Below are 19,996 nucleotides of genomic sequence, written 5' to 3' on the forward strand. Positions count from 1 at the left end.
ATTCCCTTCAGACTTAAGGGAACACTGGCTCATTTTCAGATTGAGGATTCAAGGGTTCATGGTTTAACTTCAAAGTTCTTATTAGTCATTATTAATATTCCCACTGACCATATACCAGTGAGATGTAAAAAAAGTGCAAAAAAATAGATCAAGTTAGTAGACTGTTGGTTTTGATTAAATAAATTAGGGCATACTGTGATCATCTAATGTTCTGGCAGGAGTTCCTCCCAGCTCTTGGAAGATATTTTCTACTTGTCTTAAGAGAAATTACACTGATTTCCCATAGTGACACTCACATGCTAAGTCACCTTCTGTAACCCCTGAGGGGCTGATGGTGAGCACTGAGGAAGCACAGTGCGTGGGGAGAGGGAACTGCTGTGTAGTGGGACCTTGTAGGTTACACAAATGTGGAGGCAGACACAAATGCAAGCTTCCTCTTTTTCCTCTGGGCATCACAAGTTGGATGGGAGTAGAAATATAACCTGAATTAGGCTTTGTTTCTCCTTGTTCAATAAAAGCACTCACACTCCCAAAATTACAAGAGTGCTCCCTTGGATTTACTGATTCTGCTTCCCTTGCTAAGATGGTGGAGTAATTTGAATCCAATTCAGGTCTAGCTGTTAAAAGGCCTTAGAAGATTCACAAGTAACAGAAAAAGTTAGAAAATAGCTCTGTCTTCACTTCCTGGGGTTGATAGTATTCTGAATAAGAGCCAGTACTTCTTATTTTCATTTTAATTTCGATGTCATGGAGAGAACACACACATCTGTCCTGTCATTCATTTATCTTCATGTACAGCTCAGTCTGGACAGTCTGATAAATTCTGTAGAACAAAAATGTTTTTGTGAATGTTTCTCAAGAAGGATACTCAGTAGAGTGCTCCAGTTTGTATCCATTTAAATTCAAACACTAAGGTAGAGCTGTCTCAGATGGCATAAATCAGCTTAAGTCCCATTGACTTCAATCAAATAATTCACTTGGACTCTTCTGTCATCTTCCTGGCTTTATACAGCTAACCTTGAAATATCTTCAAAGTGTTTGGCAAGACACATTACCAAGCTATCCTGACAGGGGGTTAAATCATACTACTTAGGAACCTGGCTGACAGTGAAATATGTTCTTTTTTTATACCCTGCACCTACTACTAATGCAAAGTATTTTCAAGGGTGTCTCTAGTTTTATGTGAGCTTTCATCAGCTAATTTACTCTGCAGTCAGAAAGGTCTATGGTCAGTAATCAATTCTCTGTTTCTTTCAGGCAAAGCTAAAATCCTTCGCTGCCAAAATAATTCAGCTCCTGAAGGAATGGACTGAAACTTTCCCCTATGATTTCCAAGATGAAAAATCCATGAAAGAGTTGAAGGAGATTGCTCACCGGATCACACAGTGTGATGAGGTAGGGTTGGGGAGAGAAACACCATTAAGTGGGAAAGCAGTATTTGTCAACTTTTATATATCATTTATCATATTCTGTAAAAGGCTTCCACTGCAGGACTTTCTGAACAGACCACAGGAGCAGTTTCTAAGCTGTCAGTGTAACCGCAGGACACGAGCTGAGCGATTAACTTAATGGTCCATTAGCAGAAAACTGTCTACATATAATCACCAACTGGAAGAGGAAGGGAAAAAATAGTCATGACAGTGTGGGGGGGAAAAAAAAAAAAAAAAAAAAAAAAGATGGACGTGGTGCTGGAGAACAGAAAGAACAGTGACTGTAATGGTACAATATAGTTACCTTTCATAGTGAATTATGTACCATCCTTTGTACTTTGTCATGACTCTATCTGTCCCATGAGATACATCAGCTATTTCTAACAAATGTACTCTTGCTCAGGGTGGAGATGCATATTATTTAATAGTTAATTCCTAGCAATAATCAGCAGCTGGTTTGTTGCTGTTTTTCAAGTGACACGTGCAGGTTGTCACTTCTAAGGAAGCTCTGTTTGAGCTCTGCTGGTCAATCACCAGCCTTAGCAGCTCTGAGTTTTTAGCCTCTGAAGAAAACTAGACCTTACTGAAGACTTTTCTAAAGCAAACAGATAGAACAAATTCAAGTAAAGCAAGGAAACAAGGGCTGCTATTTTTCTGGTGGTTTCTGGGGTGTTTTTTTCTTTTTGCTCTTGTTTGGTTTTTTTTCCCCTTTTCCCCCCCAGCATTCTCTCACTTTTTTCCTTGAGCAAGTCTACTTGTAACTACCAGTAGGTAGAAGAAAGTGTATGCTCAAGATCTGCAAGGGCATTAACTGTGAAGTATTTGTATCAATGTGAAGGTTTACTTCTATGGAAGCAGCAGCTTCTCTTTGTTTTTAAACCCACAACTTCCAGACATTTCCGAGAACAATTAGTAGGAAATGGGAAGACAATTGCATTATGTGCTTTTGTTGATTCAGATACAGAGAAAATAAAGAATAGGTATGACAGCACTGCATGAATCTGATAGGGCACAATGCAATTAGGTGTTAGCAAGCTGTCAAAAGGAGCTATGTCAGTTTTGGTGCATCAGCAGAGCTCCTTACCTGGATGTTGCTGTGGAAATGCCAGTGCCTTAGTAGCAAGGGAAAAAGCAGTTGGATTGTAATATATTCCCTTCATAGGCAAGGGTGAGGAGGTGTATGTTGGCAGTTTGGAAAGGGGACTTGGCAGAGGTTCTATTAAGCTTCTGTATCTTGGTATTTAATGTGTGTATTATTTGAATTAGAAGTAAGTTGTGGCCTTTTCCCCTTCCCTCTCACCCTGTTACATATGAATAAGTTGTCATTTGAGAAAAACACATCTTCATGGAGTGGCTCAGTGCTCTGGTGTCTGAGGCATCTGATGACATCCATTAATTACAGCTTCACTGTATTTATCCCCTTAACAAGGCTACAAGTCAAGCTTGATCAGTGAAGATCTACGTCACATCTAACCCCTAGGAAACATTATTTACACTGACAAAAAGCAGCTCTTGCTCTCAAGTATTTGGTATCACCAAAGTTATCCATACTGTGCTTCAGGAAGGGATTCTGGGAGTGGTTTGGGGTTTTATTTTCTGTTCTAAAGCTTTTCCAAATCCCCTTAAGACACTGTTCTCCATATGTAGGATGGAAAGTAAATGGAGAACTCACACCAAATGGTCAGGTGCTTGTCCTGCTGGTGTCAGACAGAATACCAAATAGCTGTAGCTTGCAGCCAAGGCTGTGCCCCAAATGTCTTGTTTGAACTCGAACAAGGACAAATTTTTGTACACTCATTGACTTATTTTCCATGGGTCTAAGAAAATATAGGGTAAGGCTAGTAATGAAAGAAAACTGCCAAAACTTGTAAGGGCATTTTCCTAAGTATGAAGATGCTAATAAATTCACAAAAGCCTAAGTAAGCCATATTTTTTCATGTCACTGCAGTTTCTTTCTTTGCTTTCGTGTAATATCTACGATAGCGTCACCTGCCTTCGAGTTTGATTTGATCTGTATCCAGGAACTTTGCCTCCTCCTAGACACGTGGCTAAGTCAGGCACAGCAGCAGCTGAAGTCAAATGATTTATGAGAGAAAGCTCAGCATACCAGAGAGCAAAATTAGTGCTTTATTTTTGTTCCCTCACCACACTCCCTTGGTATTTCTGAACACTTGTAGCACAATATCCGAAATGGCTCCAGCCAGCTGCTGCTCAGCCATTATCCAGTTGCCTCATCAAGAGGAGCTACACTGCCTTCAGCTTTTTGCTTGATTTCACTTGGGAGTCAGATTATTGCCTTGTAAAGCAACATTCTGACACTATTATTGCTTAATTATAGCGTGCAATATATAAGTATTTGGTAGTCATCGCCTCTCACATCTGCCACATAATTTCAGTCATCACTGCACATTAGTGGCTTCTTTGAATGATAAGATTCATTGCAGTTCTTTCTAATACATCCACTTGACTGGCAGAAACCAACACAGCAGGTTGTAAACTAACTGTTAACCTTGTGGCTAACTTCAAGAAGTAATTTGCATGAATACAGAACAACTATGTAGGAAAGAGGAGAAGGGCTGTCTGGTAGAATTACTTTTTCCAGCAGCAGGAAGAACGTGGGTAATTTAAGGCAGCAACAAGAAACAACATTGTTTCTACCTTGTGCTTAGGAAAATGGAACAGTGAAAAAAAGATAAAAGAAGTAGGAAAGTAATGAAGTTGTATGAGGATTGCCCTCATACAAAAATATCTATAGGACAGAAATGGTTAAGGGCATAAAGAGTTTGACTTGCCTTAGTTGTCAGAACACCGAGGGGATGGGTTATATTTGTGTCTTTACCACTATCTCTCTTTATAGATACCCTGAACTGATACCTGATCTGAAAGTCATTTTAGTTATTCAAGAACATGATGTACATTGTGCTTTTACCTAAATCTTTGGATACTATAGTTGCTTAAAGCCAAGCCAGAGGATTACAGGGTATATTGCTGGATATAATGTGAATTCCCTGGGTTCTTTCTGGGCCAGGTAGACTTGATCATCAGTGGGACTGAGCAGAATGAGTTTTTTGGTACTTGGTACAAACAGGATCCAAGAAGCCTCGAGCAAACAACTCACCTTTCACTATGCCCACTTTCAAGCTGTTCACCCTGATGCCTTTGAAATAGGGTACCAGCCAAAAAACACCACAGGGAGCAGATCAGCTGAGCAAGTGAAACAAAGTTGGGAAGGCAGGGAGGCATAACAGTGCTGTTATGAAGCTGTGGGGAGAGTTAGGACAAGTTAATTTGTCACAGGATAATCAGCTCAAGGGTAAGAGAAAAGAAAATGGTTATTAAGCATTTATTTTTTCCAGTCAGAAATTCTTAGGCAATCCACGCCTGCAAGAACTAAATGTTTTCAGCAGTCATTGTTTCTACCTTGTGCTTAGGAAAATGGAACAGTGAAAAAGATCATTAGCCAGATGACACAGAACCTCCTGATGGCCCTCTCTGCACGGAGCCAGTACCAGGAAATCAGAGAGAAATTCCGGCAGCCAGTTACTGACAAAGGCACCATCCTCAAGGCCAAGCCACAGTCAACTCAAAAGGACATCCTGAGCATCTGCTGTGACCCTCTGATCTTGGCACAGCAGCTGACCTATATTGAACTGGTAAGACACTCATTTGTGGGAATTATTTTCCCTCTGCTGAAAGAATTCAGCTGTGGCTTCACTGAAAGCCTCAATGTCTTAATCAAAAAATACCACATAATGAACAAGACCAAATAAGCCCACCTATAAAAGACAGCTTGCACATCTACACTGTAAGACAAAAGTTACCAAAAAATGTTCCCATAACTGTGGCTTTATTGATGTGTTTTTCACTGAACTCCTTGTTGGTCTGTACAGTGACAGTCTCTCATCTCCCAAAACACAGGAAAGGGTGAGCAACATTTACCCAGAGGATCTGATGCAGATTGTCAGCCACATGGACTCCCTGGATAATCACAAGGTACAACAAAGGGTATGGAGTGCAAAATAAACAGAATAACCAGGGTAAAGAACCCCCATGATTTGAGTGCAAAGAAGGCTGGCACCTTCTAACCTTAAGCTCTCAAGAAATAATCCAACAAGATGTTATCAGGACATGAGAAGGAAGTTTATAATTTGGTGTGTTGACTGTATGATGATACAGGATGGTATTTACAAGTGTTTTGTTCTCTTACAGTGCCGAGGTGATGTGACCAAAACCTATAATTTGGAAGCCTATGACAATTGGTTTAATTGTCTCAGCATGCTGGTGGCTACAGAGATTTGTCGGGTAGGTATTTGGGGGCAAAAACACCACCAGCAAAAATTTGAAACATTAGCAGTGCAATTAAAGTTAATGGCATTATTCAGGCATTGAGTTATTTCCATGCTTTTATGATTAAGAGTTTATGCTATGTTTGGCTTCGTGTATATTCTCTGGTTTTGTGTAGCTTCCATAGCATCATACTCGTGTGGAGTTTGAGCTTGGAGGTCTTTTTAGATTTAATTTTAAATATATCCATATTTAAGACATACTAGTCTTAAAACACAGATTTTTTTTTAAAAAACAGCTGTCCTTAGACTACACTGACGTATCATTAGCACTATTCCTGATTTTTCTACAACAAATATTAATCTATTTTCTTCAGAAGTCTGGAAAGAAAGCGGATTACAGGAGAGGTTAAATACAGGATTAACTAACTTCTAATCATGAAATAAGCTAAGAAATGGAAGGTATACTGCCCCAGAAACCTTCTTTTTTGCATATTCTGTCTCTCTATTCCTATTAACATACAGCAGTTCTAGCAGATGGGAAATTTTCTCTCTATTCTTGCTTTGTCAGTAGCTCTTCTGTAGAAATGCAGGACCCAGCTGTAGTTTCATGAAGATCCAAATCTCTTTTTAAGATTTCCTGCTCTCACTGAAGCTTATTACAAAAACACCAAGACATCTTCCAGAACTGAGTAAATGGCTCATTGAGTCAATCAAACAAAAGGCTTTAGTGTATCAAGGATTAAACCAAGCCACTACTGAAGTATTTTCTTTTGATATGACACAGAAACAGCAGTATTTAGATAAGAGGGATTTAAAAAAAAAAAAAAAAAAAAAAAAAAAAGGAATTCCCAGGTGAATTAATCTGCAGTTACCATTCAGGAACCATTTTTCCATAATCCAGACCAAGCTTCTAGATCTAAATATGAATTAATGTTATCTATGCAAAAAGGGACGGCACAGATTTTCAAAATTACTTGCTAGAACTTTCCTTTGCATGAATGGGAATTTGTACATTTGATCATCATCACTACCTGCTCTTGAGGTGATTAAGGAGTAAACACATTAAAATGAGAAAAGCAGCACATGACAATGTTTTTCTCACAATCACGTTACGTGTCCCTGGTTTTAAGACTGTCCACTGCTTTCTTTCCTTGTTCAGAGGTTTACATTTTTTGTATATATTCTTCCTGAAAGCAGCTTCATGTTATCTTCCTTTTCCAGTAACAGGAAATTGCTGAAAGTATGCAGCTTGTTTATACAACATTCCCTAAGACATTGAACTTTATGTATAAACAAAAATTTACACAAGTGGACAAACAACTGATAGTAGGTCCAAGTACTTCTGCTATTTTATTAAAAATTGGTCTTAAGAAAAATAGCCTCAGGACTATATCAAGACTTTAGCTAAAGTCTTGAAATGTCTATTCAATCAACCTGCTACAATGCATTTGAACATCCCATTCATAATTCAGACCATCCCTTCTGAATAGAACTTGGGCTTGTTTTTTTTTTCAGGTTGTAAAGAAAAAGCAGCGTACAAGAATGGTGGAATTTTTCATTGATGTGGCAAGAGAATGCTTCAATATTGGAAATTTCAACTCGATGATGGCCATTATCTGTGAGTATCCTTAACAAAAAGCACTTTTTTTTTTACAGCTTGATGGCAAGACTGTGCTTGTACTTGCCTTAAATTCTCTGCCCACGTCAGCACACAAAGCTCTGCAGGGGCAGGCAGCACCTACCAGTGACAGATTAATGTGTGGGTGTTAGCTACAACTTGTTTGTCAGGCTGAACTGCCTTCCAAAACGTGTGGTACTGATGCATAAACACAGAGTTACAAGTCCTATGTTTTTTTTTTTCAATTTGTTTCTTTTCTTTGTCTCTCCTCCATCCATTCAGCTGGCATGAACCTGAGTCCTGTGGCACGGCTAAAGAAAACTTGGTCCAAGGTCAAAACAGCCAAATTTGATGTTTTAGAGGTATGTATAAAGTTCAGATTTTGTGTAGAAATCCACCAAATAGTTTCATTCCAAACCTCTGCTGTGTAATTAATAAATCAGAGATGTTTTCTTTATGTCATCTCTTCCTAGGATACATTTCCCAATTTGACATCAAGGTTGTTTTCACTTAAGTGAAAACCATTGTGCTGCCCTTAAAACCAGATAGAGTACTCCATCTAGTGGAGAGCTGAATAAAAACAAAACCTCATAGAAATAGTCAGGGGACTGGTGAGAGCAAATTAGAATTTTGTTCCCTCCATTAGCCATTTATTTCCTTTCAGTCTTCCATTAACCACTGGAGCAAATCACACCAGTAAAGAACCCTCTCTCAAACAAGACAAATTTGAAAAACCTGAATCCAGATCCAATCAGTCTACGGTGCTCTTAGAAGTTTAAAAAGGAGCCCAATGAATCCCTAAAGAACAAACTCCCCTCACGGTTAGGTCAAAGCTTTTTCTATGTAGGAAACGTGTTGCCTGACTGCTTTTTTCCTCCCAGCATCACATGGACCCATCCAGCAACTTCTGCAATTACCGCACAGCCCTGCAGGGAGCAGCACAGCGATCTCAGGCTGCCAACAGCAACCGGGAGAAAATTGTCATCCCCGTTTTCAACTTGTTTATCAAAGACATCTACTTTCTGCACAAAATCCACACCAACCGCTTGCCCAACGGGCAGATAAACTTCAAGGTAGGACTCTGCTATTCTAGGAACTCTTTGTACCATGTTTTCCTAGCCTTAGAGGTGCCAGTTTTGAACTTCTAGCTCCTCATAATGCCAATTCCCTCAGCATTGCTATGATCTAGACATAAAGCAATACCATTTATTTAGGGGAAATGATTTCACTGGATTTCTGTGCAAGCACTTGCAGCAGATTCACAATGCCATGTGCAGAAGAGAACCTATAAAGCAGCTGGAATGTAATTGCATCCAGTTAAAAGATTAATAAGTAGTGAAATAGAGATTAATTTTACATTAGATGAGGACAGATGCAGAGCAAAAGAAAATTAACCTAAGAACAACTGACTGGAATAACACTGATTTGGTACCAGAACTGATACATGAAAAGACTTAGAAGATTTTCCAAAGCCAAACACCAAGACAAAGCCAACACAGCATAAAAAATTACTTAAGTAGTGCAGAAATAGTTTAATGTTAACTAATGATAAAGGGAGATCTCATCAAGAAACCTTGTGCTCCAAACATTTAAAATAAAGAACTTGAAATCATTAAGGGTCAGAATTTTAGTGTACCACATGTGACAGCAGCCAGAAATGTGCCATTCCTCAGCACTCTGCCTGCCTTAGGTTCAAAAGGGACCTGAAGGGGAAGCTTTTCTGTGGCAGCAAGCTGTTCTAGCTGTTCACACTTTAATAGGTTAACTTCACCCTAAATCATTAAGTGATTTAACCTCATCAGCACAGCTAACTCTAAATGCTACAGACAACCAGCAAATGGCATTTAGCAGGTGCTGAAGGGGGTTTCTACAGGTTCTGGATTCTCTCTCCCTGACTAAACATGCCCAAAAGAAAATGTCTGTCAAAAGTACATTTGATATTTTTTTGCCATTATGAAGGCTGGGTAGGGAAAGGGGGGCATAGGATAAAATAAAATTCTGTACTGACCAGTTCCAGTCATAGGCTAGAGATAAAACACAGAAAAAAGGTCAATAGAACTTTTGTATATGTGAAGGAATGGTTGATAAAATAATTGAATGCAAAAGACCAGGCAGTTAGCAGGAATACACTGTTCTGAACTTGAGAGCTAACAGGTGAGGAGCTAAGAGCAAGAGAGACAAAGGCAGCAATAAAAAGAAAGGATAACAAGGGAGATGACTAAATAAGAGCTAATAAGAAAAGCAGCATGAGTAAGAACAAGACTGAGATGCTCTAAGACTGATACAAAACAAGTGATATTTGAAAGAAAACAAACGTGATTTTAATATTTCAATTACACCTCATGCAGAAATTCTGGGAAATTTCAAGACAGATTCATGATTTCCTGACATGGAAGCAGGTAGAGTGCCCTTTTGAAAAAGACAAGAAGATCCAGAGCTATCTACTCACAGCACCCATTTATAGTGAAGAAGGTAAAGTCCTTTATTGAACATTAAAGTCTTGCTACTTGTTGAAATGCAAATAAAAAAAATAACATGCAAAAAATATTTTGTTACTATGTTCTCACTTTTGTGTTGATTTCCAGTGAGAATAAGCTTCATTATGAAGTCTAAGTTACAGCTGCTATACTGTTACCTTTAGTTATTTTTCCTCAGTTAAAGAACCCACATATCTGATTGTTCTTATTTTATTTACTAGCTCTGTTCATTGCATCCTTTGAAAGTGAAGGTCCAGAAAACCACATGGAAAAAGACAGCTGGAAAACTCTCAGGTATAAAGCTTCCTCAGAACATGAATCTTTTTGCAGATGTAACTTCTCATCATCAGTTTCCTCCCTCCTATTTGCATGCCCAGTGTAAGACCATCTTGCCCCAAATATAAATTATTTTTTTCTGGAAAAAAAATTTAAAAAAAACCCCTGAAACACAATGATTTTGATACACCTTTTCCAGGAAGATGAGTTCAGGTTGCAAGATAACTGTATTAACAAAAGAGAATATGCTTTATCTAGGCTATCAAGTACAATAAAAGAATCCAGCTTTGTAGTAATTTTCAGCCATGCTTTTTTCAGGGGAACAAATACATATAGGGAGATCCTAAGGAGTTTCTATCATGTATCATAGCTATGCAGTACAAATCCTATAGAAAGACAAAATTTTATAAAAGTACTCTTAATTTTCAGCCTAGTCTTAGGGGAGAAAGTCTCAATGACTCCTTCCTCTTTGAGAGGGAAAAGCAGCTCTTCCACACACACGTGATGAGATCAGTTCATTTAGAGATTTCTTATAATATAATATAATATAATCTTCCTGATCTTTGTAAATCATGTTAAACATTTTGATTTGACATATCTGTACCAGATAAAGACCAAATTAGGAAGTCTGTACATCCTAAGCTGCCACATTATGACTGTATTGTCCTAGATGAGACAGTTTCACAGTGATCCCAGTTTTCTTAGGAAGATTTTCAATTATTAAACCCATTATTAAACCCATACCTTACATGAAAGCTGATGCTGTCCAGCAGGCAATAGTACAGGATGACAGAGGAACCTATGTTATTCACCTAAGCACATCTTAATGGTCTGAAGTAATGTTATGAAGGTTAAATTTTAATTTGAAGCCATCATCTTTATAGGATTTCATACATGTACTCCAGTTTAGAGCAGCTGAAAAATCTATCCCTTGAAGAAAGTCTTCCAGCTAATGATGCAACATAGATCTCTTGCCAGCCTTTGCCAAAACCAGAAAACTTTGTCATGATAAAAAAAAAAAATTATTTTTTATTACTGTTTCTTTCTAGGACAACTCTGCTTAATAGAGCCTGAGATTTCTGGATCTGATCTGCAGACTTTGAGGCACATCAAATGAATGTGTTTTTACAACCTGAAAGACTTGGACTGAGCTAAAACAGACCTCACTGGCTGAGGTCTCTTCTTTTGTATATACAGTAACTTTTATGAAACGTGTTAAATATTTCACATGTCAACCTTAAGGCACTTAAGTGAAGGGTTTTGGTTTTTTTTATTTTAAATATAAGGGCAGGGCCCTGTTCTCAGAGATGAAATGTATCATGGGAGATGGTATCCCTGGGGAGATCTTACTCTATCAGCATCCAAATTTTTATTTTTTTTTTCTTACTTCCAGCAAAATAAATAAAAACTATAACATACATCCCAACTAAAAATCAGTGTTCAGGTGAAATACTCCATTGGACCAGTATCCCACTGGACACTCAACATATCTCTCTACCTTTGAAGGGTCTCCTTCAAATCAGTGATGCCATGCACATGTGTCAGTGTTTGTAGAGCCTTAGACATCTGCTGTAAGCATGTTCCTCTCCTACATCAGAAAATAGTGCCTTAAAAGGTACTGATTTTGCTTAGTGTACCTTCTATTACGCCGGGCTGGAAGTCAAGAAAATAAAAATACGGATGTCTTGAAACCAGCTACAATGTACTTTTGAAATGAAATGGAGAATGTGGCACATGAAGTGGAGTCTACCTGCCTGTGACAGTGATGGTGCAGCAAACATTATTTTTGTTACATGATTTAAAGAGCTAAGAGGGGGGGTTACTGCTGGAGGGTGTGCGTTCGTGTGCGAGTAGGTGTGGGTGCATGTGTGGAGATGCACACAGGTCTGAGTTTTGATACTTCTGGGAACTCTCCTTGGAATTCTGGCTGTCAAAATAGTTTGTGCTTTCCTTTTGAATAATCAGGGATTTTTTTTTTGTTTTGTTGAAGAGAAAGATGTCTAATGTAGATTATCTCTGCAAACCAGGCTCAAAATGAAACAGTTTTTGGAAAATAAAAATCATACATGAGCTAGGGAGGGGGAAGTAAACTCAGCTGATGTCCAGTTTGAAGTTAAGGCTGAAATTTCCAAAGAAGCTTAAGGAAAGTTTATCACCACTGAACTGGGTATTTGCCTTGTTTCCCTTAAAAATTCTGGTCTGCACTTAACAGACATCTAAAGCAAAGATCAACTTATATATTAAGCTTTTTCTAGTATTTGGCAAGTCATGATTAAATGTCAGGGCCAAGAACCCATTACCCCACCATAAGAAATTGGTCAAACCTTTGAACCCAGGTCAGTACCAAAATTGGAGATGCTCTGTAAACCCCTTGATGCTTACTAGTTCTAATTTCTCCATTTAGCTACGAGTTTACAACTATTTTGGCTACCCAGATTAGCACCTGAGGAGCTTTTGATGGGTGGTATTAATTTCCAGGGAAAAATACACAGTTCAGGACTTCAACTTTCTCACCTCTCAGCTGAATTAAGAAAAAAAAAACACAACAACAACCCTCAGATTAAAAGTTGTTTCATGAACAAATTACCTATTGATATTTGTTCTTTCCAGTATTTATTCTGTGAAGGCTTGAGGGCTGGATTTTGCATAGAAAACGACCTGAACCAGACAATTACATTTATATTCTATTTTTTTTAATAAGGTCCTAGAGTTCACAGTGCAGCCTCCCTCTCAGAGGGAGAAGACCTCTGTATGAGCTCCTTTAAAATTTAGCAACTTGAATTAGGTGGGTTTTATCTTATTCTGCCTTCTGTTGAAGAAAGGGCAAGGGTCTGGTTTGTTCCAGCCAACCCTTCTTGCCAAGTGCCACTGTTTCATACAGCATCTGCAATCACTTTGGAGAAATTCTTTGCTGTATTGGCCCTGGAGTACGGTGAAAAATTAAAGAGCCTTCCTTCTCTCCTTGGTCCACTCCCCCCTTGACAAATACTTAAAAGTGGAGGCAAGGGAGGGAGATAAATCAGCATTTTGCAAGTCACATAAGATTGACATCAAAGAGAAACAAAGCAACTCACATCATGAAAAAGGACAAAGTCAAATATTGTTAGCAAGAACAGCCCAGAAAAGGGGAAGGGATAATTCTTATGATCTGCTGCTATTTTTCCTGTGTTGAAGTACTGACCTTCAGCCCTGGATTAGAGTAAGAATATTTATACTGTATTATTACAGTGTTTTGCACTTTCAGAGATGCTCTAGCTTGTAACATTGTTGGACACTATAAGAGGGATTGTATATCAGCTTTGTTTATGTAACTGAAATTTTAAAAGTATGCTTAAAATTTAAGAAAAAAAAATATATATTTGAAATGCAATTTTAGAACACTTTCTGTAAATGTATAAAAAAGCTTTCACATGAATGTGCACTTCACTGGTCAATCAGTCCTAGTATATACTTGAAATCAATGCAGTATCCACATCAGTTCCTTTTCATTTTTCATCCCTTGGTTTGATACATTCCTTAAATACTGTGTTTTGCTATTCTGAGCTGAAATGCTAAATATAAAGCTGTAGCATAAAGCAGGATTATTCTGTGTTTGATTGGATGTGCTTGCATTAATAATAAAAAAAAATTTGCTTCAACCAGGCCACTTCCTTGTTTTTCACTTGAAAACCAATTGAGCCACAAACCAGCAGCTGAATGAGGTGAACCAACTGGGAAAGGGAACATCACAGTGATCCAACTGGTTACTTAAATTTTAAGTTCTGACTTAAAGACACATTAAGAAATATTTCAGTACCTTCCCATAAGGGCAAGAGCAACAACACTAAGTTGCTCTAATATTATTTTATGGATTTGACACAGTGTCTCTGCTACAGAGTAGTTTCATTCTCTCAATGAAAGTTATCAACAGTTCCACTGCACAAAAAATTGGGTTTTAAGGGTTGAATTTCCTTTTTTTCCCTCCCACATATTTATCCTTTTAACAGGAAAGCACAGAACAGTTTACTGGAAGGTTTCCTATAGCAAGATTCTGTTGAGATGTCAAAGCTCCAGGACCTGTGTTTGCAAAGCCACAAGGACACTGGGACAAGCACAGGGAGCAAGGAGAATCCAGCTTTAACACACTGCCCCAATGCTGCCCCCTCCACCACCTTTCCCAGGGGTAGAAGCCTTACAAAAATGTGAGATCTTGTGAGTGCAGGAGCTCTAGAGACCCTGCATGCATTTTTAATTGTTAAAAACTCCCCAGGGAAATTGTTTTGGTATCCAAACATCCACAACAGACTCCCAGAGTAGAATCTGATGATTTTCCATCAATATGGCTCATTAAAAAGATAATGATGTTTACCAGCACTAAGAGGAAAAAGCAGAAGAGTCTTCCTAATGGCCAGTTCAGACTCCTAATTAATATGCACATTACATCCTTGAAAACTCCCTTCCAGTTGCATCCCATCCAGTCATTAGGATAAATTAGCTGTTTACAAAGGCAGAAGAGCAAACAATAAAATTGCTTTCCAGCCACTTTCCTGCCATTAGGGCACGACACAGTGTGACAAGCAGGAACTCAGTGCCAAAAAAGCATCTTGCAACTTGATTTATCAAGTTAATAATCCCCAAGGAACAGCTTGCTTTCTGCAAGTAATCAGTCTAGGAAAATTCAGCTGATGAGCCAGTTGAAAACTGATACTAGCACAGCTTCAGGAAGGAAAGCAGTCATTTTGTAACACCTGTAATTTTATCAGGGCAACCCCAGCTTCTTACCTAACCAGAATCATAGAATCAGCTGTGCTGGAAAGGACCTCAGGTCATCAAGAGTGTATGGAAGCACAGTTTTGCCTTATGGTGCTCTGCAGCCCTTAAATAGGGCTGTGTGGACAGTGAGATAGTTTAAAAATTTAAAAAATTGTATTATACATTATAACTTAAGACTTTATTATAACATTATTATACATTATAAGTACTGAGGAAGTTCCCACAGCAAGGAGCATGCAAGTATTAGCAAGAGTTGCTTCCAAATTCTGCCTTCCATGCTTGTCCCTGCTGAGATACCTGGGTGTGCTGAGAGGTTTGGGGACATCTCTGTCACTGCAGAGGTTTTACCTTCCTCCACCTCTCCCCAGAGTGGGCCTTGGGCTTTGGAAGAGAGAGAAGTAACATTTGGGAGTTTTTGCAGTAAATTGGAAGTACCATCTAAAGCGTAATCACTTCTGTAACATTATTCATAATAAGAAAATATTTCACATTCCCAGTACTGTATGGGATTCCTAACATCAACATTTTTGTGACTAATTTATACCACATCCAGCTTTTGCACAGAAATTGGATACCATTGTCAGCTTTTGCATAGGAAATGGATGCAGGTAATTGCTGCAAAAAGCCTTTAAGCCACTATTTATTTTCATAATAAAATATTAAATGGCATTGAAGGCCAATGTCATACAGGGAGTGGTGTTACCATCTCTGATGGATACTCTGCCCTCTCCTCAAAGAGCTCTGATAAGGAAGAAATTCAAACCACCAGGAAATGCAGAAGACAATAAATAAAACTTTGTTTTACTAGGAAACCAACCATGTGATCCTAAGAAAAGTCTTCTAAAAACTACTAAAATAAAAAGCACTTTCTATATAGAAAAGTTCTGTAGGAAACAGTGTTTGGCAAAGCCAGGTACTTGAAACTATTAATATCACCTATCCAAACTTAAAAAACAAATAATAAATGAGCAACAAAAACCCTACACCAACCAACAAACCACAACCAATCCACCCCAACCCCAGGCTGTTGCTCTGCAGAGGATTCCTGCTACCAACCCCACCTTGACCCAAGGTACAGAGACCTTTTTACAGGATATTAAGGAAGCTGAAAGCAAATGTAAACCCCAGCATCTGATTCAAACATGCCTGCCTGATCCAGGAAAAAATACAAGGAAATCTAATTTTAGTGGAAATTTACTTCTAATTTTCTTATTCTATCTAATAACAGCTTCTTCAGATGAACCAGGTATCTTTATATTATTATTATTGGAGGCAAAGGTCCAATGCAACACAGCAGAATCTCATTACAGGGACAGAAAACTACTTAACCTCTTTTTACTCACTGTCACGTGAGTACACTAAGGCCTCTTCTGTGGATTATTAAATTCACTGAATCTTCCTCTCAACTTTCCTTTCAAAAGTTTCCTTCCAAATATTTAAGCAACATCCAGTTGTTCACAGTCAATTAAAAAATGATATTAACACCACCACCAAATTCCTAAATTTCTATAAAAACCAGAGAAATGCAGTGCAATCAGTTCATCCCTTGCAGCAACAGAGCTCCCAAGACTCAGCAAGATGAGGAATGGGATTAAAGTCTTTAACAAAGCACAAGCAAAATTTAATGAAACACTGAATTACTCCTTCCATGGACATGATAGCTCAGTACTGAAAAACTCATTTTTCGACTTAAAAACAAAAACAACTTCTAAAATACTTCAGAAATATAAAATCCTGGCAAATAATGAATAAATCCACAAAATGAGGCAATCTGCTTTTTCTCTCCTATCAGCTTCCCTCACTTCCCAGAAATCCCCCAAGAAGAGTTTCATAGGAACTTTAAAAGGGATTTTAAAAGAGTTGGAGGAAAGAATTAGAAAACAGAGGTCAAGAAACCTAAGTCACACACCAGACACACAAATCCTGTAGTTGCAAGGCAACCTTGGAAGAACAGGAATTAAAAAAGACTCCTTTTGGAAAACTCAAGAACACTACACAGAAGCTTAGAGCATTTCAAATAAAGTACTTACAGCACCACAAACTCCTACACAGATGTTTTACTTCCAACCTAGTGGAACAGACCTAAGGGCTGCATTTTCCTTCAGCCTTATGCAAACACTGAGGCCAAAATGTAAAATTTAACACTTTTCCTGAAATTCAGAAGGAAAATGCTACACAGGTCCCAACTCCACCACCTCTTTTCCAAACCCACTTCAAGGAGCACAGGAACCTTCCTGGTACAAAGACCAAAACCATTCTCTTTTTTGGGTGTCCTCAGCATCATATAACACTTAAAAACCAATAAATTATTTACTTTATTCTAATGCAAAAAAAAAAACCAAAAAAACACCTCACCTGGAGAAGCAGGAGAACCTTCCAGCTCCAAGCACCAAATGAGAGCAGAAAATTCCTCCCTGAGCTCTTAAGGAAAGGGCACAGGTGCCACCAATGATGCCAATTAAGCCCCCTGAGAGGTGGGGGTAATTGGGGGTGCTCAGGGGAACCCAAAATTAACTCTTTAAGCACTGGCTGGCACTGAGGGACCGAAGGAGGTGTGAGCCCAGTCTCCCAGCTGATCCTAAAGCCAGCTGAGCCTGCTGGAGGCAATCATGATGCTGAAATTTAAAACAGCTGAACTGGACCCTGGAGAGGAGGACTAATGATGCCTGCCCTGCCCCACTGCCCAAACACCCATCTCACTGGAATGCATGAAACCCCCCTCCCCAAATACTACACCAAAAAAAGCAGAAGTCTGGGGGGGCCAGTCCAACGACAGAAATGGAAAAAAAAAGCCCATCCTTTTATCCTACTTCCCTGTGTTGTAAAGCTTGTCCTGTGAAACACGAGGTGGAGCTTTCAGTTTGCAAGCAGCCAGGCCTGAGGAGCAGATGAGCCAAAGACATGAACCAAACACTGCTTAATTCACCCACAGCTCAATGTTCCTCCTCCTCACAGCTGAGTAAAATTTGAATAATTGATCTCTTTAAGATGCAGGTGGGGTCATATACACACCAAATGTACCTCGGGCAAAAAACCACCTTGGCTACATGGAAAGTTCAATTCTTACACCAATGCATCCATCAGCTTCTACATTTATGAATTGTCTGAAGGCTATCTGAAGTTTTTGCCCTTTCATTCACTGATCTTTAAAAATCAAAAAAGCTGTTTCATTTTATTCTAAAGTTTATACTCCAGCACGCACTAAAGAAAACCTGGGATTTAAATATATATTTGCATTCAGATAGAAGCAGTCAGGGCTTACTCAACAGTTTTATTTCCTTCCTTATGCAACTCTTCAGTCATAAATACTCAACACTGACCATTGCAATCTAAGCAATTCACAAAAATAGTTTTAATAAGTGTTTCAGGTGTGTATGTGTCAGAGTGGAAAGGGTCATGGGCTTTTATGAACTTAAAAAAAAGCCACCAAGTAGTTTATTCTGGATGTTGTATACCTTGAATGAAACATTTCCCTGTCCTTCTCCCACTTCTGTATTTTCTGTTTCTCAAAAAGAGTATCCCATTGAATTTTTAAACAAATTAAAGATTGCAAATTCAAAAGCACAACCTCAATTCACTCAAGAGTGTAAGATAAAAGTGTGCCCTGAGATAACCTGATTTTGACTTCCCTTAATCAAGAGCACTTCCCCTTCCCTCCAGATTGCAAGTTCCTCAGGAAAGATGACAATTAATGCACATAGCACACAGCAGCTAAAAAAAACACCCCCAAAGTACATCCCAATTCAATGGAGCATGTTTCTATTTCAACAAATCTTTCTATATTTACTACTCTAGCACAAAAATATATGAGTCCTTCAGGAAAACACAGCTGCCTTTTCACATTGGGACTCCAGCTCAAAGGGAAAGATTGCACTGCAAAAACAGCATCTGTCACAACACCAGGACATGGCTCAACACTTGGAAACCTGAGCTCCAGCCATGGCTGGCAACCTGATTTTACCTCCAAAGCAAAATATTTGTCTTTTTTTTTGCAATGCCCCAGCAAGAGCAGGGATTTTATCCTCCCTCTGCCAGCAGAGCACACCTGGGGAAAGCTCAGCAAAGGGTGAAAGGTTTAAGGCACAGAGATGGGAAAAATAAGAGAGGAACCACACCAAAAATAAATTAGACTGGGTTAATAAGGAAGGGGGAACATAACGCAGCACAAGAAACATGTTAGGATTAAAGAGGTCATGAAAAGAACTGTACACATTTTCAGTATATAAAATGTTTACTTGGCACACATAATTTCTTTTAGGTATGCTAAGACTCAAAAAAACCAAACTGCTCTCCAAATTAATACTTTTCTGAGTAGTGCTGGTCAGTGACTTAGCTTTGTGTTAACTCCTCAGTTACCTTGGGGTAATGCAGCAGGAACTGCCAAAAACTGCAAAGATTTAGTCCTGAAATAGGCTCTTCCCATGCCTTTCCCCAGCCTCTGGCAGAGGAAAAACTGAAGCACTTCCAGAGGACTTTATGCAAGAAAAACTCCCAAAGAATTATGGAAAACAGAGCAAGGATAACAGTCACAAAGTGATCACCTTACAATGCATTTGTTTAAGTCTGAATCCCTTTTAGAGCAGGTCACTGAACAGACTCATTCTCTCTGCAGCTGGTACAGAGAAAAGGTCGAGACCTATTTTGGGATCACTCAGGATACACAAATCTTCACTTCTCCTGGGGAATCCCTGTTAAAAAAGACCAAATTATTCATTTGTGTAATAGCCATCAGTTAACTTAGCTCAGTGAGGGAATGCTTACAGGAAAACATTGCATCCTACTTAAAAAAGAGATCTATTAATTCAGCGAGGGATAGCAATCATTAAAAGTAGGATTTTTAGGGGTTTTTGTTGTTTTTTTACTAAATAATCAAAGCCTGTAGCCTGCCCTAAAGCAAACGTTGAAATACTTGAGAATTATAATGGAAATAACTTACTGTAAAGATATAATTAAAAACTGTAATCTTAAGGTAGTTAATAATAATTTTGAGACAAATGAGTAGGCAAAACGCTAAGTAAGTCATTAGGGAACATGAACTGTACACAAGTAGCAATAATTCCCTGCAAGTCCAACTTTTAAATCATGAACAACAGCACTTAATTTAACTGATTTAATTTCCACTGTCAAAGATATTATAGGCTACCCTGCAAGTTGTAC

The 19,996-nt window shown here is 38.6% G+C and overlaps 1 protein-coding gene across 4 annotated transcripts in view; it reads left to right on the forward strand.

Annotated features, from left to right (window-relative positions):
- RASGEF1A (RasGEF domain family member 1A) overlaps window positions 1-13,725 on the forward strand; it is a 144,634-nt gene extending 130,909 nt beyond the window's left edge. For all 4 annotated transcript variants that reach the window (XM_071749326.1, XM_071749327.1, XM_071749330.1 and 1 more), the window contains 10 exons: window positions 1,258-1,395; window positions 4,862-5,083; window positions 5,349-5,423; window positions 5,640-5,732; window positions 7,232-7,334; window positions 7,617-7,696; window positions 8,216-8,407; window positions 9,683-9,806; window positions 10,033-10,105; window positions 11,137-13,725. In XM_071749326.1, the coding sequence (XP_071605427.1) occupies window positions 1,258-1,395; window positions 4,862-5,083; window positions 5,349-5,423; window positions 5,640-5,732; window positions 7,232-7,334; window positions 7,617-7,696; window positions 8,216-8,407; window positions 9,683-9,806; window positions 10,033-10,105; window positions 11,137-11,161 (1,125 nt within the window). In that variant the 3' untranslated portion in view covers window positions 11,162-13,725. The remainder of the gene's footprint in view (window positions 1-1,257; window positions 1,396-4,861; window positions 5,084-5,348; window positions 5,424-5,639; window positions 5,733-7,231; window positions 7,335-7,616; window positions 7,697-8,215; window positions 8,408-9,682; window positions 9,807-10,032; window positions 10,106-11,136) is intronic.
- Window positions 13,726-19,996: the final 6,271 nt, after the last annotated feature.

This window comes from Heliangelus exortis, chromosome 7, assembly GCF_036169615.1.
Source record: "Heliangelus exortis chromosome 7, bHelExo1.hap1, whole genome shotgun sequence".
Classification (NCBI taxonomy): domain Eukaryota; kingdom Metazoa; phylum Chordata; class Aves; order Apodiformes; family Trochilidae; genus Heliangelus; species Heliangelus exortis.